This window comes from Hemitrygon akajei, chromosome 8 (assembly GCF_048418815.1).
Source record: "Hemitrygon akajei chromosome 8, sHemAka1.3, whole genome shotgun sequence".
Taxonomy (NCBI): domain Eukaryota; kingdom Metazoa; phylum Chordata; class Chondrichthyes; order Myliobatiformes; family Dasyatidae; genus Hemitrygon; species Hemitrygon akajei.
The window spans coordinates 16,409,283-16,431,861 of record NC_133131.1 but is presented as its reverse complement, the minus strand read 5'-3'; the positions used below and the strand labels follow the sequence as shown (position 1 = coordinate 16,431,861).

General features: G+C 40.4%; 1 protein-coding gene across 5 annotated transcripts in view; it reads left to right on the top strand.

Annotated features, from left to right (window-relative positions):
• Positions 1 to 2,647: 2,647 nt before the first annotated feature.
• Positions 2,648 to 22,579, top strand: part of LOC140731677 (vascular endothelial zinc finger 1-like) — a 50,266-nt gene continuing 30,334 nt past the window's right edge. For all 5 annotated transcript variants that reach the window (XM_073053336.1, XM_073053334.1, XM_073053333.1 and 2 more), the window contains exon 1: positions 2,648 to 2,777. In XM_073053336.1, the coding sequence (XP_072909437.1) occupies positions 2,745 to 2,777 (33 nt within the window). In that variant the 5' untranslated portion in view covers positions 2,648 to 2,744. The remainder of the gene's footprint in view (positions 2,778 to 22,579) is intronic.

Sequence of the window (22,579 nt, the reverse complement as noted above, 5' to 3'; positions counted from 1 at the left end):
AACAGGCTGGTATATGTCTAGGGGAAAAGGAGATCCAGCCACTCACCAACCCCACCTCCCGTACATGCAGGTGCAGTGAGAATCAAGTGTATGCCACGCGCACACACACAGTATCAAACTCACACCAGATACCGTTATGAAATACACTTTAAAGATTTTACTAAAACTAAAAGAGTACTATGCAATACAGTATGTATGAAGGAAAAGAAAAAGTAAAAGGCGCCAACTTATCAAAGTTCAGTCAGTTTAGTGCACATCGTTGGAGCTCAACCATCGAACCATTCGACCCCTCGTCACTTTCCTCCGACCTCCACGTCCTTGCACCTGGGACCACCCCCAGTGGTCAACCAAGCAGTGCAGCGCACGTCCACCTTCCTCGGTGTCTTCTTCCCGACTCCCCTGAAAAAACCGCGAAAACCCCCAAGCTCCCAGCCTCACAAGACAAAATAAAATTCCCCATTGGTTAACAAATGAATACAATCCCCATATCAGCAAGTCAAAAGCTAAACAACTGCGAGAGAAAACACTTATCAGACAAAGAAGCATTCCTACTCTTAACAAACCAAAGAAGCCATTTTGAGTAACATACGCAGGACATTGTACATCTGTATATAATTTTGCAAGCCAGTGTCTTTACATTTACAAAGGCCTTTCTGGACCAATAGGAAGTGTAACTGTACTGGTAAGCTATGTCATTTGAAGTGAACTTAAACAATATTCTGAGGCAAACATGGGATTCCATGTCTTTATATCCAAGGCTGTCCTTAGCAGGTGAGTTATGGTCTTATGAAAAACTGCATGATGCACCAGACACGAACAATGTTATTTACTTAATAACCTGTTGCGAAGAAAGCACGGCAACGACGCTACCTCCTCAGGAGTCTGCTGAGATTCAGCATGTCATCAAAAACCATGGCAAACTTCTTTAGATGTATGCTGAATGACTGCATTATGGCCTGGTATGGGAACATACCACCAGGCTTTTGAACAAATGGGGATAGATAGCTGAACTCATAAGGACTTTTTTATCTTGTTATTTCATGCTCACTATCCATTGCTATTTATTTATATCTGTATTTGCACAGTTTGTTATCCCTTGATCCTGTTTACAGTTACCGTTCTATAGATTTGCCAAGTATGCCCATAGAAAAATAATCTCAGGGTGGTATGTGGTGACATGTATGTACTCTGATAGTGGATTTTACTTTGAACTTTTGATTTGTGGCTCTAAGGAGAGAAAATGTGTTTGGTGTCCTATTGCAAATTCTCTGGGTGGAGTGAGAGGGAAGTTTTTCACAACTGTTTGCTTAGCCTTTGTTGACAGCAGAAAACATATTGACCTGATAGTATCAACACTTCTGATTTAAAGAATCTAAAATCTATTAAAAAAGGTGGGCTATCTTATGTGGGAGAAGTTTGAATATCATGTGAAATGGACCAAACTGCAGTCGTGGGAAATTATTTTTCAAATATTTCAGTTGGGAGTTAAATTATGAGATGGAAGATTTAAGCACAAAGTATACTGCAGATGCTGTGGTCAAATCAAGACGTACAAAAAGGCTGGATGAACTCAGCAGGTCGGGCAGCATCCGTTGAAAGGAGCAGTCAACGTTTCGGGCCGAGACCCTTCGTCAGGACTCATTTAAGTATTCTCCACCTGTTACTACAATAGTAGTTCAGGCCTTAGAACATTAGAAATGCTTTTACTTACAAGTTTCTGGTAATTTATTTCCATTATTTTCATTTGAAAGAGAATAATATTCTGCCTGGCCCTGCCAGAGAGATCTAAAAAAAATCTTAGTTACCTTGTCGTTTGACCTGTGATCAACTTGTATCTATTTTTAATTTTATTTGAAATTTTAATTGGCCATCCCCAGTGACTTTTGAAGTAGCCATGGCTAATGAGAAATAGTCGATCACAAATTCATGTCAAGGGACCTCCTTGAAATGTTTTGATGTAAAGAGCAATTGGAGCAGAGAACGTTGCACCCCGGGAGAAATAACTGAATAAATATTTGAAATGAGGAAGGAACAATGATGTGAAGTGGGTCTGTGGGATTATATTTGAATTGTGCCAGTCAAGAATTGCTCAGAAAGGGGGTTGCGCCTTCGTCCTCCACTATTGAGAAGCCATAGTAGTTAGTTAGTACTTGGAAGTGTCCATCCTGCTGACGCTTGGGCTTGAATGTCATCGTGATAACTATAGAAAATAATCCGCAAGTTTAAATAATCAGTTGATTAGTGATTGGTATTTATTTTACAGTCGGAAAGTTTGAGTTTATCGTCATGTACGCAAGTACGTGTAATGCACGGGTGCAGTAAAATCAGCAGAATCACGTACAAACATCCACAAGAAAGACGTAAATTAAACAATTATACAGGAAAGAACTCAACTGAGGCAAAATAAAACAAAGTTGGCTGTACTGTAAGTTGGCCATAGTGATGCTATACTGGGGTAGTAACTAGGGTTGTGCAGGTTGGTGCGTGAACCGAATGGCTGAAGGGAAGGACGGTCTTCCTGAGGGATTCGGAGTATTTGAAATAAACTCTTTATTCTTGGCGTTCGGCCGGTCGGGACGCGCTAACCCCGTGCGGTGCTGCATTGCTGGTCGGAGTGGCTGGCGTGGGAGGGGAGGGGAGGGGTGAGAGGTGACAGGAAGTGGCGGCGGCGGCCATGTTTGCCCCGGCGCCGTGTTCTGAGCAGCTTTGTTGTGGCTCTTTCTCCTCCGTGTGTAGCGGTTGAAATGGAGGCGACCTGGGGCGCCTTTATATTTCAGGTGAGGCCGCGAGCGGCGGGCGCGGCGGTTTGGCCGGTGGGGAGGCGGGATTTGGAGGAGACGACGACGAGGAAGGAGGGTTTTTTTTGTGTGTGTGTGCTCTGCTTGGGCTGAGTTGCAGACAAGCCTGGCCAGGCAGCAGCGTAATGGCCCAGGCGAGCAGGCGGGCACCCAGCTGGGCTCCAACCCGGCAGTGCAACACTCGGCAAACAGAACACTTTCCTCCCCTGCACACAGAAACACGCAGAATGCAACCATCTCGAGCTGAAACCCCTCAACTGCAGTGTACTCTAAAAACTGTAGTCCATCAGCGCAGTGCATTTATTTACCCCCAATTGGAGTCCAACAGTTAGTGCATGTATTTATTCCAAACTTCAGCCCAATAGTTAGTGCATTTATTGACGCAGAACTGCAGCCCAATAGTTACAATGAATTTATTTACTCCGAACTCAAGCCCAGCAATCAACTTCGCATAAGTAAATTTTCTATTTGTAAAAGCAAATAGCTGTTATGTCCACTTCTCCCCATATAAATCCCAAATAGTTTTGGTTGGATGGGATCCAGTCCATACCTACAGATACCCATTACTTAACAACAATTTTTTGATCCTGTTTTATATATATTTTGATTCTGTATAACAAAATAAAACATCTGATTTCACTATGCTGTTGAACTACAATTTTATTTCTTTATATAAAGTGTGATGCAGACCATCCACTATTTTGGTAACTGCCTTTCTGACTTTGCAAAATAGTAACACATTTCTTCTGTATTTTAAATCAGATGATGGCAAGCAATACGTTTTGTTTTCAATTTTTTTCCCATCTGCCATGACCTTACAAGAAGTTGCAATGATTGCAATATTTCATGTAGATCAAGCAGGTCAATTTCAACATTTTTTAGCATTAAAAGATCATTTTTGTTTGCAGTGAATAAACTTAAAATACACTAATTTACTGATGTGTAGGACTTATGTTGGCTTTCAACATATACAGTGTAGAGATGCAGTGGTCTTGTTAAGACGGAATCGGCTTTATTGATGTAAGTCTGATTGCCCTCAGTTGACATTTGTGCATTAGTGTTAATTTCCAACTTTACAGATTCAGTAAATGAACACAGATGTTTATTTGGAACAATGCTGATTCTCACTGTATTATGTGCAACAAATGTGATTAAATAATTACTTGGTCAGTTTTTTTCCTTGTGACAAGAACATCCTGAAGTGTGTGTGCATAGTTTGTGTAAATTTGTCATGATAGCATTCCATGTCAAATCGTGCATATTTTTTGCACTTCTGCTCTTCTGGATATTTGCTGGTGCTTGTTTCTGTAGTTTGACATAAAATGCTGGAGGTAGTGAAAGTGACTATTTGAATAGTTTTTGCTGCAGTCTTAGTCATGTTTGATATCTGTTGAATCAGCTGGTGCAGCAGTAATAATAATCAGCATTAGTCCTCTTGGATGAGGAAGCAGAAAAATTGCCATGCAAGAACTCTTAAATAACCTCTCCTGGTAGTGTTCAAGTAGATTGCAACTTATACTCTTAGGTATAAGAGTATATTCTTAGTACCTACTGTACCTAATAAAGTGGCCACTGAGTAAGTTCATTGTCATTTGCTGCTATAGCTCATCTACTTCAAGGTTTGGTGTGTTGTGCGTTCAGGAATGCTGTTCTGCACACCACTGTTGTAAAGCATAGTTATTTGAGTTACTGTCAGCTTCAACCAGTCTGGCCATTCTACTCTGATCTCTCACATTAACAGCACATATTCATTCGCAGAATGCCGTTCACTGGATGTTTTTTGTTTTGTGCACCATTCCCTGTAAACTCCAGAGACTGTTGTGCGTGGGGAAAAACCCAGGAGATCTGTTTCTGAGTGTATGTAAATTGAATTTGGAAGTGCTTTTCCTTACGATCAGCACTCAGATATAAAATAATAACTTGAAGTACAGAAGTTGTGGAACCAAATACTATCAAGGAATATTCAAGTAGAGGGAAAATAGCATCTGTTCCTGAATTGTGTACTTCCACTGTTGCTTTATGTTTAGTAATTTCTCAATGTGTAGGCAGTGTTAAGGCTGGCTTTTACTCCCTTTTGAATACCCAGTGATCTGCTTCAGACCTTGTTATGGAGTTACTCTCACACTGCTGGTGGGTAGGGAGTTAGACCATAAGATTTTCCAGGACTTTTAGATCCAGTGACAATGAAGGAATGGAGATAATAATACAAGTCAGGCTAACCTACAACCAGGACGGGAACCTGAAGATGGTGACATTCCTTGTACCTGCTGTTCTTTGTAGAGCATCACTGGGGATCTCATGTGGTGAAAAAGGCACAACAGCGCCTCTTTTTCCTCAGACAGTTGAAGAAGTTTGGTATGGGCCTCCAAATCCTAAGAACTTTCTACAGCGGCACTATTGAGAGCATCCTGTCTGGCTGCATCACTGCCTGGTATGGAAATTGTCACTGTCTGGTACGGGAACTGTACTCCCCTCAATCACAGGACTCCACAGAGAGTGGTGCAGACAGCCCAGCGCATCTGTAGATGTGAACTTCCCACTATTCATTCAGGACATTTACAAAGACAGGTGTATAAAAAGGGCCCGAAAGATCATTGGGGACCTGAGTCACCCCAACCACAAACTGTTCCAGCTGTTACCATCCAGGAAATGGTACTGCAGCATAAAAGCCAGGACCAACAGGCTCCAGGACAGCTTTTCCAACAGGCCATCAGACTGATCAATTCATGCTGACACAACTATATTTCTATTTTATATTGTTGTGCATACTATTTATTATAAATTACTATACATTGCACATTTAGACAGAAGTGTAAAGATTTTTACTCGTATATGAAGGATGTAAGTAATAAAGTCACTTCAATTCAGATTGAAGAGGTTTGTTTATTATCATCTAACTGCATATATACAACCAAAGAGGACAGCGTTCCTCTTGACCACTGTTCACCCACAATACATATATCACACACAGCACAGAAAAATAAAATATTACCGTAAATAAGTTCTTAAAATTATAATTCAAAGTGCATGTAGTGCACAGTACAGGTAAACAGTAAACAGCTTGCTGTTCTAGTGATGAGATCTCAGTGGCGGCAGGGTATTCATTAGTCAGCCTGAGGGAAGAAGCTTTTACCCAGTCTGGCATTTCAAGTCCTCTGTACTACTGCAGAAGGAGGCTTCTGTACCTCCTTCCTGATGGTAGTGGGTTAAAGAGACAATGCTTCGGGCCCTTTGTATATAACGCTTTCAGTAAATGTTACAGAAAGGGGTGAGGGAGATTACGATGATACTCTCTGTGGTTTTTACAATCCTACGTTGGATCTTTTGGTCTGATACCTTGCAGCTTAAGTACCACACAATGATGCAGCCCAACAGGACACTTTTGACAGTGTTGCATGGAGTGCATTTTGCAGAAGAGGTGCATTGCAGCCACAGTGAGCTGCTGGAGGGCAGAGTTGTTCAAGGCATGAATGGAGTAGCAAGTAGGTGGACTGCAGATATTGGATAGGGTTCAGAACCAGTTCCTTTAGGGAAGAGATATTAGCCTTGGATTGCTGTGGCTAATATTGACCAGACAGTCCCTGATGTGAAAAATTATAGAGTTTACATAAACTTGGACTGCCTAAAGGAAAAGTCAGGTAAGCTGGAGAAAGCTGTTTCAGCTCTCCAGGGAAGTTAGTGAGGCGAACTGCTTTTAAAATTGGAATGTCAGAGGGTTAAAAGTTAGCAAACATTTCCATTTGGGATGGTTGTAGCTGTTTAAAACCCTGTAAAAAGCAGATGATAGGCTAGTTACTACCTTTTAATCTGTAATGGATTTTTGATGTATGATGTGATGAAGTATGATCATAGTTCAGTCATGTCATTAAATGATGGAACTCGTTTAAGGATTTAATGGCCTACAGCTTTTCTTCTCTTTTGATATGTAGCAGCTGCTTGCATTTGTGTGGTGCCTTTTCACATAAATCACCTCTGTGCTTCACTTGGGCATGAGGTGGCTACAACAACTTGCTGGTAAAGGCCAAGTTGAGAGAGATGGGGCAGAGACAGGACAGGCAGGAGTTGGGACTGGGTGTTGGGGAATTGTCTGGTAAAAGGCTGTTGAGAAGTAGGAGGTTCCAAGGAAGTGTGCTGACTTTCTCTGGAGTGAGAAAGAAAGGGGAAGGTACATACTGCAATCCAGAAATGGTGAATAGGTAGAGTGGTTGAAAGTTTTAGAGAGCTTTGGATTTGCTGTTATTGAGAATAAGGATGTTTGATGAATGAGACCTGTTTTATTAAAGGATGCATGAAGCTTGATCCCAGTTCTCCAGAAGTGTCATCTGGGGAGCTTCAGACATCAAGCGTGAGAGAAATTGATCAATAGCTGAAGATAACCTGTTTCTTTGTAAATCTAGCTTGTTTCTGTATTGAAGCAGCAAGCATACATTTTGCCGGAGCATTGCTGTTTCACTATTAAAGAGTGAACGTGCCAGTTAATTATTGTTCAAGTTTCTTCAGAATTGGAACACAGTGTTCACGTTTGAGGTCCGTGACAGATCATCAACCTGAAATGATAATCCTGTATATCTGTTCACAGGTGCTGCCTGACCTACTGAGCATTTCCAGCCATCGAGCTATACGTCATTGATATGGGCCCTTAGGCCTTTTTGCCATGGCATCCACTAAATTTGGCCCCGTTGGGCTCCTATCCCTTTAAACCCCTACTTTGCATGTACTTGTATAAATGGATTTCAGATGTTGTTATTGTGCCTGCCTTAACCACCTACATTGGCAGCTTGTTCCATATTTCCAGTTCAAAATTTTCAGTATGTGCATTTGTTTTACTTTTTTGTCCGATTTTGATTTGGTTTTTTAGTAAGTAAAATGGCTAAATGGAGTAAGGTTTCATGGCAGATGATTAACCCTCTGTTGCTCAGTCACCAAAGTAGCCTTGCATTACTTAACCTGGTGGTCAGTGTTAGCAAAACGCCTCACCTCTATGAGCTTGTTCTTGCCTATTGTTATCAAGTACATCATGGCAGAAGGAAATCCTGTCCTCTTCTCCAATGTCTCCCCATTCCATTTCTGTTGTTAGTCTCATTGAGAGCAGTTAAAGTATCTCTGCCACTTTCAGTGAGCTTTTAACCGGGAGGCTACTTGGACGTTTGATGCTGGGTCTCGACCCGAAACATCAAACATCCTTTTGCTTCCAGTGATGTTGCTTGACTGGCTGTGTTCAATAAGTTCAAGTTTATTGTCATCTGACTGTGTGTATATGTGTGTGTGTGTGTGTGTGTGTGTGTGTGTGTGTGTGTATATATATATACAACCAAACAAATCAAATGGTGTACCCTTAATACATATATCATGCACAGCACAGAAAAACAGAACATTACCACAAGTTAATAAAATATAATACAACATGCATGTCGTGTACAGCAGAGGTAAACAGTACAGTAAACAACTCGTTGTCCAAGTGATGAGACCTTGGTGGCAGAGTATTCATTAGTCTTACAGTCTGAGGGAAGAAGCTATTACCAAGTTCTGATGCTCCTGTACCTCCTTTCTAAACTGTTTTTATTTCTCCAGGTTCTAGGATTGTATCTTCTTTGCTTCTCTTTTAATCAGTCTTTCATTGTTTGATTGTCACAAAATTAATTGGAGAGGAAAGCACTTGTATATTGCAGTTTAACTGGAAGATCAAGACTGATTTGATCTCTCATTTTTCTGATCGTTATTTGGTGTCAGTGACCTCAGTGAACTACCTAGTCTGGTTCTGTGAGGGAAGAGCCCTTGTATCAGATTGATATAATGGAAAGTTGAAGGACTGATCTAGTAGATTAGTTGTTTTGTATAGTCTGGCTCAGTGACTTAACCCAGAGAGCTCGTCTGCCAAAATCATTAGCATCTAATTTAAATTAATGTGGGAACACAGGGAACTACATTGCAATGACTGTCATTTTCAGAAAAATGTTTCAGGAAAAGTTTCAGAAAGGACAGGGAGGGAGGCAAAAGAAGTGGGGGTGTGGCACAGCTGATCAGAGAGAATGTCACGGCTGCAGAAAAGGAGGAAGTCATGGAGGGATTGTCTACTGAGTCTCTGTGGGTGTAAGTTAGAAACAGGAAGGGGTCAATAACTCTACTGGGTGTTTTTTATAGACCACCCAATAGTAACAGGGACATCGAGGAGCAGATAGGGAGACTTTCTGGAAAGGCGTAATAATAACTGGGTTGTCGTGGTGGGAGATTTTAATTTCCCAAATATTGATTGGCATCTCATTAGAGCAAGGGGTTTAGATGGGGTGGAGTTTGTTAAGTATGTTCAGGAAGGATTCCTGACACAACATGTAGATAAGTCTACAAGAGGAGAGGCTGTACTGGATCTGGTATTGGGAAATGAACCTGGTCAGGTGTCAGGTCTGTCAGAGCATTTTGGAGATAGTGATCACAATTCTATCTCCTTTACCGTAGCATTGGAGAGGGATGGGAACAGACAAGTTAGAAAAGTGTTTAATTGGAGTAAGGGGAAATATGAAGCTATCAGGAAGGAACTTGGAAGCATAAATTGGGAACAGATGTTCTCAGCGAAATGTATGGCAGAAATGTGCAAATGTTCAGGGGATATTTGCGTGGCGTTCTGCATAGGCATGTTCCAATAAGACAGGGAAAGGATAGTAGGGTACAGGAACCATGGTGTACAAAGGCTTTTGAAAACCAAGCCAAGAAGAAAAGAAAAGCTTACGAAAGGTTCAAAAAACAAACTAGGTAATGATAGAGATCTAGAAGATTATAAGGCTAGCAGGAAGGAACTTAAGAATGAAATTAGGAGAGAAGAGGCCATGAGAAGGCCTTGGTGAGCAGGCTTAAAGAAAACCCCAAGGCATTCTACAAGTATGTGAAGAGGAAGAGGGTAAGATGTGAAAGAATAGGACCAATCAAATGTGACAGTGATAAAGTGTGTATGGAACCAGAGGAGATAGCAGAGATACTTAGTGAATACTTTGCTTCAGTATTCACTATGGAAAGGGATCTTGGTGATTGTAGGGATGACTTACAGCAGATTGAAGAGCTTGAGCATATAGACATTAAGAGAGAGGATGTGCTGGAGCTTTTGGAAAGCATTAAGTTGGGTAAGTCTCTGAGAGCGGATGAGATATACCCCAGGTGACAGGGATGTGAGGAAAGAGATTGCTGAGCCTCTGGCAATGATCTTTGCATCATCAATGGGGACGGGAGAGGTTCCAGAGGATTGGAGGTTTGCAGATGTTGTTCCTTTATTCAAGAAAGGGAGTAGAGATAACCCAGGAAATTGTAGATCAGTGAGTCTTACTTCTGTGTTGGTAAGTTGATGGAAAAGATCCTGAGAGGCAGGATTTATGGAGAGGCATAATATGATTAGGAATAGTCAGCATGGCTTTGTTGAAGGTAAGTCGTGCCTTATGATCCTGATTGGATTTTTTTGAGGATGTGACTAAACACATTGATGAAAGAAGAGCAGTAGATGTAGTGTATATGGATTTCAGCAAGGTATTTGATAAGGTGCCCATGCAAGGCTTATTGAGAAAGTAAGGAGGCAGGGGATCCAAAGGGACCTTGCTTTGTGGATCCAGAATTGGCTTGCCCACAGAAGGCCAAGTGTGGTTGTAGACTGGTCATATTCTGCATGGAGGTCAGTGACCAGCGGAGTGCCTCAGGGATCTGTTCTAGGACCCCTTCTCTTCGTGATTTTTATAAATGACCTGGATGAGGAAGTGGTGGAAAGAGTTGGTAAATTTGCTGATGACACAAAGGTTGGGAGTGTTGTGGATAGTGTGGAGGGCTGTCAGAGGTTACAGTGGGACATCAATAGGATGCATAACTGGGCTGAGAAGTGGCAGATGGAGTTCAACCCAGATAAGTGTAAGGTGGTTCATTTTGGTAGGTCAAATATGATGGCAGAATCTAGCATTAATGGTAAGACTCTTGGCAATGTAGAGGATTAGAAGGATCTTGGGGTCTGAGTCCATAGGACACTCAAAGCTGCTACACAGGTTGACTCTGTGGTTAAGGTGTACCTTCATCAACCTCGGGATTGAGTTTAAGAGCCGAGAGGTAATGTTACAGCTATAGAGGACCCTGTTCAGGCCTTGCTGTAGGAAGGATGTGGAAACTATAGAAAGGGTGCAGAGGAGATTACAAGGATGTTGCCTGGATTGGAGAGCATGCCTTATGAGAATAGGTTGAGTGAATTCGGCCTTTATTCCTTGGAGCAACGGAGAATGAGAGATGACCTGATAGAGGTGTATAAGATGATGAGAGGCATTGATCGTGTGGACAGTCAGAGGCTTTTCCCCAGTGCTGAAATGGCTAACATGAGAGGGCACAGTTTTAAGGTGCTTGGAAGTAGGTACAGAGGAGATGTCAGGGATAAGTATTTTTACGCAGAGTGGTTGGTGATTGTGTGGAATGGGCTTCCGGTCACGGTGGAGGTGAATATGATAGTGTCTTTTAAGAGACTCCTGGATAGGTACATAGAGCTCAGAAAAATAGAGGGCTATGGGTAACCTAAGGTAATTTCTAAATAAGTACATGTTCGGCACAGCTTGTGGGCCAAAGGGCCTGTAGGTTTTCTATGTTTCTGTGAAAAGATGATTTTCTATTTAAACTGCAAACTATTTCCAGGATAAATGTGTTAATTGGAATGTTAATAAACTTTTTGACAAAAAAATTCAGTTATAGAAGACTGGTAGAGATTATTTTCTCCACTGCTCTGTAATTAGTATTTTTCTTATTATTGGGTAGCTTATGCTGTCAAATATTGCTAAGCCTAACCCTGTAAATGGCAAATTGTTTTAACCTGGAGGATGAAGGGTGAAGACTACAATGTGGATTGACATTACTGCAGATGCTGTAAGTCGAAGATACAATTAGAAAATACTAAAAATATTCAGGGACTCAGGCAAGGTCTGTTGAAAAAGAAACGGGACACAATTTTGGAAACAGAAACATGAGAAAATCTGCAGATGCTGGAAGTCCAAAGTCACACACACAAAATGCTGGAGGAATTCAGCAGGCCTAACAGCATCTATGGAAAATAGTAAAGAGTCAACATTTTGGGCCGAGACCTTTCTTCAGGACTGGAAAGGAAGGAGTGAAGTCAGAGTAAGAAGGTTGAGAGAGGGGAGGAACAAGTACAAGGTGGCAGGTGATAGGTGAAACTGGGAGGGGGGAAGGGGTGAAGTAAAGAGCTGGGAAGTTGATTGATGAAAGGGATAAAGGGCTGGAGGAGGGGTAATCTGATAGGAGAGGATAGAAGACCATGGAAGAAAGGGAAGGGGGAGGAGCACCAGAGGGAGGTGATGGAAAGGTAAGGAGATGAGGTGAGAGAGGGAAACAGGAATTGGGTATGGTGAAGGGTGGGGGGCAATTACAGGAAGTTCATCCCAGCAGGTTGGAGGTTACCCAGAGGGAATATAAGGTGTCGCTCCTTCAACCTGAGTGTGGCCTCATCGCAGTAGTAGAGGAGGCCATGGACTGACATGTCGGAATGGGAAGTCGAATTGAAATGGGTGGATACCAGGAGATCCTGCTTTTTGTGGCAGACGGAGCATAGTTGCTCAGCGGTCTCCCGATCTATGTCGGGTAGACAAAGTTTTGGATTGATTATGATTCATTTCTAGAATTTTCATTTTTTCATTCCTATGCACTCATGGGTCCATTTGCTTTATAGCAGCAGAATTCCTGGCAGGGTTTTCTCTTCTGCTGTTGATTCCTCTAGTAGGGATATCAGTACTGCATCTGAACCTGAACTTCTGATCTGATCAAGTTATATACTTACATAAATTGACTTACTTGAAGGTTGGGAAGAGCCAAGATTTGGTCATTCTTGGGGATGTTGAGTTCCTTAACTGCGTGTGAACACTAGCAATAAGGACAGGTTCCCCTTGAACTCGTGTATATTAAAACAAATGCTATTGGCATTCTTCCTCCTTCATTAGATATAAATTGTGGAATTACATGACCAGTAGGATTGCAAGAGTTTAGAAGGCAGCACGTCATCTTCTCTAGGACGTTCAGAATGGTGTAATAAATGTTGGATTTAGCAGCAAGTCCTGTATTTTAAAAAAACTGACTGCAATTTTACTGAAACTGCACTACCCAACAGACATATCTATATTTGAGAGAAAAATATTCCTGCCAAAAGCAATACATCCCCTACCCATAAATATTTACCTTTCAAACTGTAGAGGAACTGTTTTTCACTTTAAATTTTATGATTTTCAGAATCACAAAGGTTTAACATTATTTTAGTCAGGATTATCCATTGAATGGCTCAGTAGTTTTTTTAAGTGGAATGACAGCTGAATTAATTTGGAAAAAGTCCTGATGAAGGGTCTCGGCCCAAAATGTCAACAGTGCTTCTCCTTATAGGTGCTGCCTGGCCTGTTGTGTTCCACCAGCATTTTGTGTGTGTTTGGAAAAATCGTATTCTTTTTTGATCTGGATTTTTTGTTTTACAAATAGTACAGGTTTCTGATTGTGGAATTGTTTTCCAGCTTCATGGTGGTATTCATGCTGAAGTGTTTAATTGTGGTTTGTTGAGCAGTACCGGCCTTGTGTATTTTGTTGCAGCTGGCAAATTCAGTTGTACTGCTCTAGATTTCCTCTTCTGTTATCTCAGAACTTGTCTAACAGCAAGGCTTTCCTGCACTGTCTTTTTCAACCAGAAGGCAAACTTGGTTGACACGTGTTTTGTGGGGATTTACCAGAGAGTGATTTGGTTCAGGCTGATAGGCTCAGTGATGTCCCTTTTAATGATATAACTCATGACTCATCCCATCTCAGTTATCACCTGCTCAATTGCCTACCATCCTGCAGGAGAATCAGAAACATCTCTGCGTGGACATCCAGACTGAAAAACGGCCTTTTCCCCAGGGCTGGCATACAACTGAGCAGCGTTGCATTTTAGAGTTGTTTGTTTTTAATTCAATTGCAACTTAGATGTCACTCTAAATAACTCGGATGTTATTTTAAATTTTGTCATTGTGGTTTTGGTAATTGAATCACATTTTGGACTGAATTGAGTAGAACTGCAATCTCGTCTAGCTAACGAACTAGATCAGACTTTAGCTATGGCAGCAGTGTTTAGGTTGAATGTTGTGGAAAAGCTGGAACTTTTTTGTTTCCTTTAAAAAAACGGTTGTGCCTTTGCATGTGAAGTTAGGAACTAATTGTGGCAAATACACAATGATCACTTTATTAGTACATTTCATTAACACGAATAACTAATCAGCCAATTATGTGGTAACAACTCAATGCATAATTGCATGCAGACATAGTCAAGAGGTTCAGTCATTCAGTCCAAACACCAGAATGGGGAAAAAAATTATCTAAGTGACTTTGTGGAATGGTTGATGGTGTCAGATGGGGTGATTTGTGCTGCTCAGAAACTGCTGATCTCCTGGATTTTCATGCACAGCAGTCTCTAGGGTTTATAGAGAACAGTGCAGAGAGGCAAAAAAAGAAATAATTTAGTGAGCGGCAGTTTTGTGGGTGAAAACGCCTTGCTAAGGAGAGAGATCAGAGGAAAATGACCAAACTGGTTTAAACTGACAGGAAGGCTGTGGTAACTCAAAAAACCACGCATTACAACAGTAGTGTGCAGAAGAGCATCTTTGATGGACACAGAACATCGAACCTTGAAGTGGATGGGCTACAGCAGTAGAAGACCATACCAGGTTCCACTCCTGTACCTCATAAAGTGGCCCATGAGGGTATTTCTTGGAGCACCCCGTCATATCAGATCGGAAAAAGCAGCTTCTTGAAGATACCACAGGCTCCATTCCTGGGCAAATTTGGTGCACTCAATGTCACATTGTGCCCTTAACAATTGTGGGTGGTAGTGCAGAATATCCTCGGTTTCTATTGGGCTTACTACATAAGTTCACTTGTGAGCAGCATCCCAGCTGGAATATGTTGTCTGACATAATATTTGTAAACTAACTGTGGTGCTATGTAGTTCTTATCCATATAAAATATGACCAAAATTTCTATTATGCTGATGGAAGTAATACCCTGAAACTGATGGGTACTTGGCACTCTGGAGTACTGTCAAATCACCTTTGTGGACACTTCAAATTAGAGTATGTAATAGATCTCCACTGTAACAAGATCCTTATTGGTACTTGCAAACCCTGCAAGGCACTCACCCATGTTTTTTATCATCAGTTTCAACTGAACCCCTGGGACTCTTACAAAATTATAGTGAGCTCACAGCATGCTTTGTATACTAACATCTAATTTTAATATACTTTAATATTGTTGTGACTGTTTACAGTATCATCACTTTCTTAAAGAAAAATTCTTCCAGAGAATGCTTCAAATTGGCATATTTGCATTAGTTAACTTGCTGTGAGCAATTGACCTAAATATGCAGTGATCATGGGGTTGACAGAAACTTCTGGGGATTTTGGTACCTCTGTGTATCTCTTATCTTTGCCAGTCCTGTTGCAGCTGTAGCAGACTATCTTTTACTTATGTTGGACCCACTCTCTTAGTGTGATCATTAGTTTCTATTTCAATAACCATTAATTGTAAATTAAAGTGCAATATACCCCCATGTTTGTGTTGAGTGTTTTCTTAAATTTTTATACACTTAGTGGCTACTTTATTAGGTACCTAATTAAGAGGTCATTGAGTTTATGTTCGTGGTTTTTTGCTTATCCACTTCAAGGTTTGATGTGTAGTGTAGATATTCTTCTGCACACTATTGCTGTAACATGTAGTTATTTGAATTACAGTTGCCTTCCTGTTAGCATGACCAGTTTGGCCATTCTCCTCTGACCTCTCGAATTAACAAGGTGTTTTCGCTCACAGACCTGATGCTCATTGAATGTTTTTTGATTTTTACACCATTCTCTGTAAACTCAAGACTGCTTTATGTGAATATCCCAGGAGATCAGTTTCTGAGAAATTCAAACTATCCTGTCTGCCACCAAAATTATTTCATGGTCAAAGTCGTTTGGATCATATTTCTTCTCCATTCTGATGTTTTGTCTGAACAACAACTGAACCTTTTGACTATGCCTGTATGCTTTTATGCATTCAGTTGCTGCCACATGATTGGCTGATTAGATATTTGCATTAACGAGCTGGTGTATTGAATAAAATGATCCTGTATATAATGCTAAAGTTAAAGACAGCTAGTTATTCTATGATGTGACAGAAAGCAAAATATTGATACCTGGATAAAGAAGGGATGAAAATGAAGCCTGTTTTAAATCTTACTTTAGAAGAACTCAGCTTGTCAAAGACATTGAATTTCTTTGAGCTGTGGCTTGTACATTGTCATGTGGCAGCTATTTCACATGGAAACCACATAGTGAGTTGAATCATATAGCCTTATAGTGGTAATAACTAGACTATTGTCTCTCCAGCTATAACTATTGTTATGGCATCTCTAATGTCTTGGCAGGGGTTCTTAACCACTGAGGGGTTCACTGACCCCTCCGCTAATGTATTTTAAAAAAAGCTTGGGAAGCTCTGGTCTAGAACAAGCAAACAAGGTTTTGCTGCTATCAGAAAGATGCTACCTTTGAAAATTTCATAATCCCCAATGTTGTACTGCAACAGGATATGCATAAAATAAAGGCAATTCAATTGTGTATATTCCTGTCATAATTTTAAACTTGTATGAACCATTTTAGCTCCCATTTCTGTAATTATTAATTTTGAAAATACAGTATGCAAATCTACAAAATTGTAATGATTTCCCTTGTGGTTCAGTGCCTGACTGTATCTGTTTTGGTACCTAGATGTGCCAGCTGTGAAGATCTTGGTGTATCCATTGGGCTCAGCTGACAGTGATATATAAATACATACATGTTTATTGAGAGAAAAATTAGCCTAGAAAGTGTGTTTTTAAAAAAAGTTAGATTACAAAGTTTGATCTTCAGTTCTTTGTTTAAAAGTAATTTGTCTAGGTGAACAATGACTCACCTAGACAAATTACTTAAGCAATATTTCATGAATCAGTGGCTTAACTATTGAGTTGCAAAGGATAAAATGAAAGATTTGACTTTGCTAGTTACTTTGCTCTGACTGGAGTTCACTGACAGGCTCCATGAAAGTCAAGAGAAGTTTGAACACCGGTTTCAAACAAATTATTCAATTCAGGTCATATAGCTGTATAACCGCCATTTACATTGCAATATTTTTACAAATTAGTTCTGGTGGAATGGACCAGTTGAAATTTCATGTGTGCTGTTTGTTTCTGGGACCGAGTTGACTCCTTAATGACAAATGCAAATTGGTCAAGGTGCTTTTCAGTTGTGTATTATTTGCACTTTTTCTCCAATCAATTTGTAGCCTCCGTGCCCCCAGTTGACCCCCGTTCACCTAGGGTAAACCGCCTTCACCGCGCCAGTAGTGCAATACTTCTGTGTAAATACGGTGTAATGCCCCCCCAGTACACGCTCACAAGACAAATGCAAATTGGTCAAGATGCTTTTCAAGTGTTGTATTATTTACACTTTTTCTCCAATCAATTTGTTCATGAGGCACAATCAGACATGAGTAAACACTGTAGTGAAGAACATAGTAAGGAACAGTGGTCAGAATCATGATCAGAATGATTATTTTTAAAGATTACGGGATTAAGGAGAGAGTAGTACACACAAAATGCTGGAGAAGCTCAGCAGGCCAGATTGCATCTTTGAAAAGGAGTAAATAGTCAATGTTTCATGCTAAGAAGTGATGAAGGGCCTTGTCCCAAAATGTCGACTGTTTACTCTTTTCCATAGGTGCTGTCTTGCCTACTGAGTTCCTACATCATCTTGTGTGGCTTGGATTTCAAGCATCTGCAGATTTGTTGCTCGTAAGGAGGCACTGCCAGCAAATGAGCTCTCCATAGCGATGAGCACTATGGCTGAATAGGAGCAGAAGAAAGTGTGCAAAACAGGCTAAAGTTGAAGTTTCAGACAAGTCTGCTAAGGTCACATGGAGATATAACTGGAGCACAGGATTTTTAATGCAGAAATTGGGAAAGTGTAGATTAGAATGAGATCATGTGATGAGGTTTAGAGAGAAGAGTTTGGATGGGGTATAGTTTATAAGAATAATAGTTGAGAGGATGGCCAGGAGAGTAAAGAAATTGTCCAACCTCTTGATTAAAAAATTGGACTAGATTTCTCAAATGTTAGATGAGCTGGCATAGTCCAGGTGAAGGAAGTCGCAGAAGAGGAAGATGGCAGCTAGTCAAATTAACTTAATTAAAAAATTTATAATTTTGGCATACTCAGTAGCTGGGGTCAGGATTGTGATTGGTTATAATGTGAGGACAAGGTGGCTAATTCAAGAGTTGATGCCTCTGACATCTAATGTGGGATTGGTCAGAGGTTGGGGATTGTGTGTCGCTGGCATTGTCTTTGAACTGGATTGCTAGGTAGCAGCACATATTTGAGGATGGAAAGGGGACCAAAGATGATATCATGGGAGACTGAGGTCATGGCTGGACATGTTCTGCCATTGATTAGTTAAGCAGAAGTGTAGTCATCTGAGGGACTTGGTACTCGGTCAGCTGGGTGATGGAGTAAGTAAGGGGGACAGCTGTCTCAAAGGTCCAAATCCTGACATCAGTTGCAGTTGCAAGAAAATGTTTGTGAACCCTTTGCAATTACCTGCTTTTCTGTATTAATCATTCATAAAATGTGGTTTGATCTTCATCTGAGTCACAATAATAGACAAGCACAATCTGCCTAAACCAACAACACACAAACAATTGTACTTCTCATCGATACTGAGTACACCATTTAAACAATCACAGTCTAAGTTCAAAAAAAGTATGAGAGTCTCTGGGGTAATGTCTTCTACAAAAGCTGTTTGGTGTTGGGTGTTCCAGTCAATGAGATGAGATTGGAGGTGAGGGTTGTAAAGGTGCCCAGTCCAATTTTTAAAAAGACATACAGTCAGGTTACTAACAGTGCCTGCCCTTCTCAAGAAAGGTCTGTTTATATGCACCATGTCTTGATCAAAACAACTTTCAGAGGACCTTAGAATAATTGTAGAGATGCGTGAAGTTGGAAAAGGCTACATACTTGAGTGTTCATCACCCACAGTAAGAGAAATTGTCTTCAAATGGAGGAAATTCAGTACCTAGGAGTGGGCATCTGGCAAAGATCGCACCAAAATGATCTGAAACACAAGAGTAAATCAACAATAGAATGGTTTAAAAAGAAGAAAATTCATGTTTTGGAATGGCCAAGTCTTAGAGTCCAGACCTTAACCCAATTGTGACATGACCTGAAGAGGGCTGTTTATGTATGGCATCCCAGAAATATTGATGAACTGAAACAGTTTTGTATGGAGGAATGGTCTAAACTTCCTCCTCGCCATTACAAGTCTGATCAGCAGCTACAGGAAATGTTTGGAGGTTATTGCTGGTAAAAAGGGGTTTTACCAGTTATTAAATACAAGGGTTCACATACTTTTTCCAGCCTGGACTGTGATTGTTTAAACAATGCGTTCAATAAGGACGTGAAAGGTACAATTGTTTGTGTGTTATTAGTTTAGGCAGATTGTGTTTGTCTAATATTGTGACTTAGATGGTGATCACTAGTCGTCTTTGTTGCCCTGCATTCCCAGCTCCTGTTATGAAAGTAACTCTTGGAGTGTTAATTTTGAATTAATTCAGCTGGATACACAACTGAAAAATGAAATGTTGCAATGCTGGAAAAGATCCATAAGCCAGGTAGAGAGAAATAAAATTAATGTATTAGGTTGATGGCTTTTCATCAGAATGCTTTTGAGGTTTCTGATAAATGGTCACTGCCGTGAAACATCAGTCCTCTCCACAAAGCTTGCCTGACTTGAGTATTTAATATATTTTTATTATTGATTGGAATCCAGAAGAGTATGCATCTTAACTATTTTCATTGATAATTTGAAACTCACAAGTTAGAAGTTGGTTAGTCTGTAGTTCATTGAGACTGCTGTTTGAAGATGTCGATCACACTCACCAATTGTGCACTAAGTTCCCTGTCTTTACCAATGACTGGCGATAACACTTTAATTTTGCATTTATGGGAGAAGGAAGTGCAGCTTTTTTTCCAGGTCAAGTCAGAATTCTTTTCCTGCCCTCAGTGTGCAAAATGTGCATCGCAAAGACCTGCATTGCAGAAATATTTTTAAAGTCTTGTAGGAGGTCAGAATTTCAGTTCAGTTAATAGCCTTTTGAATGTGCTGATCCAACTTTACATACTGCTTTGATGCAAAGGTTTTGATAGATTAAAACTGACACAATATCAGTTACTCTCTATGCATTCACATAGTTGAAGTGTTCACACCAGTTTCTGGTGTCAATTGGTTGTTCTTTTCACTGGTATAGAGACCAAAACCAATTCATGCATAAGTGTAAGATAGTGGTGCATGGAGGTTGCATTCCAGACCAGTGGCAATGATTTGGTTCCTTAAATGGATAAAATGTTTTGGCACAGTTCAGATCAGCACTTGTTTTCTCTTCAGCTTATAGGATTTGCAAGTGTACAAACATACCTTACATTTTTCTTTCAGATAACATATGGCAATTCTCATGAAGAGTCTTGCCTTAAGGCTCTGGTTGTTTGTGTGGGTTAGATGACTCTTGGCACAATTGAGTGTAGTGATGTAATCAGTAACCTTAAACGTCTACTGATCTTTTCTCTCAGCAATCTTGTCATCTCTCTTCAACATAGTAACTGTTGCTGGGCATGTTTCCTAGTGTGTCCACAGCAGCCAATTTCATCTCATAGAAGCAACTTCTCTGCTGTGTAGCCAGGTTATTCCACTATTGTTGTAGTAAGTTAAAGCTTTGGCGTTTGTTATGGTTTCTGTATCTTTCCAAGTACTGAAGAGAATTGTAGTATTGCAGCTAAGATCAGGCAAGTACTTGTACTTTTATGTCAAAAAGGTGCTTGTATTGTTCCAGAATCTCTAGAAACTGAACTTGCGTGTAAACTCACTTGGAGCCCCTTTTAATTATTAATGAAAATATTATTTAATGACCGATATCCTGAGGTAACTTATTTTGAGTGCAGCTTACTCAGAAAATTTGTTTTTTTAAAAAAAGTTCAGATTCTATTTTGTCAGAAAGATTAAGTAGTGTATGTTATTGTACCTGTTCAAAAGATTAATGTATCCTGCTGCAACATTAGTCATGTGGACATGGCAAGGCAGTACACACTGTGCACCATTCGTCTTCACCACCCAGCAGATTGTCTTTTGTCTTTTTCTCTTATTTAAGCCTGTCAAGTAATAGCTTGACATTGTACTTATAGCATCATATTCTCCCTATTGTTTATATCATGGGTTCTTATTCATAGTGTTTATATGGCCTTAATGCCATCAGCTCTCATTATTTGCATCTTGAGTTACATGCAACAGAGGAAGCACATAACTTACCACATTTAACTGTAATAAAATATCCCTGCAGAGAGACCCATAGCAAAGTAAGAATGTTTCTGGCAGCCTCAGCATTGCTTCTTGCTTCCAAGCAGTCTTGTGTTTTCAGGGTAAACAAACTTGAAGATTCTCTTGTCATCCCCTCATTCTCTCCAGTGTCTCAAATCTTGTCTGGCAAATTATATTCTCCCATATTGAATTCATCTTATTGGAGATGAAGAAAGCAAAAATAAGCAATATACTCTTGATAAGGGACTTGGGAATGCCATTGAGAGCTAGGTGACCTAGGTGCACGAGTCTACGTAGGCCATCTGATGAAGGATCTAAAACTTGTTTTATTTCCACCTGATTGAAGATCTGGCCACTGGTATCAATCTTGGTAAGAACAACCATTGCATAGTCCATGTGATGACAAACACCAAATGGACTTGAAGAAAGTCTACAGTGAAGTCCTGTGCAAAATACCACTGGCTAAAGTTAAATTCTTAGAATTGAAGCCAGATTGTTGACCTGTTAAGGAAATTGGGTGAGAGGAGGGTGACAGTAGGATTAAATTGGCAGGATATGACTTGTGGTTTCCTGCCAGGATTTGTTTAAGCTGCAGCTGATCACCATGGTTATATTTGGATCGTGTGATAGAAACCCACATATCTAAGTTTGGCAGTGCCACAAAGGTAGGCTACATTGTAAGCAGCGTGGTTGGAAATATTATTTAACAGAGATATTAATAAATTTAAATAAATAAACTAAAGTAACATTGGTTTCAGTGTAGATAGAGATGGGATCATTCACTTTGGATCTAAACTTTTAAATAATGATACATCTGTAATGGTAGAAATTTGAGAGAGGCATTGGGAAATGGGGTGGTGTTCAATGCACTTATACCAGTCATCTGGTACAGAACATAAAGATTGTGAATGCTGGTTATTGTAAACCAGTTATACTAAAGTAGGTAGAAATTATGGCAGTCTATGGCCACCTCTACTGCTGCAATGAGGCCACAGTCAGGTTGGAGGAACAACATCTTAGATTCCACCTGGGTAGCCTCCAACCTGATGCTTCAATTTCTCAAACTTCTGGTTTTTGAACCCCCCCCCACCATTGCCCCTTCCTGTTTCTCTCTCTCACCTTATTTCCTTACCTGCTTATCACACCTCCTTCCCTTTCTTCCATGGTCTTCTGCCTTCTATCAGATTTTCCCCTCTCTAGTCCTTTATCTCTTTCACCCATCAATTTATCAGCTCTTTACTTCACCCCTCCCTCAGTCTTACCTACCACCAACCACCTTGTACATCATCTTCTCCTCCTCCACCTTACTCTGCTGACTTCTCTTTCTTTCAAGCCCTGATGAAGGATCTTGTCCCGAAACATTGACTGTTTACTCT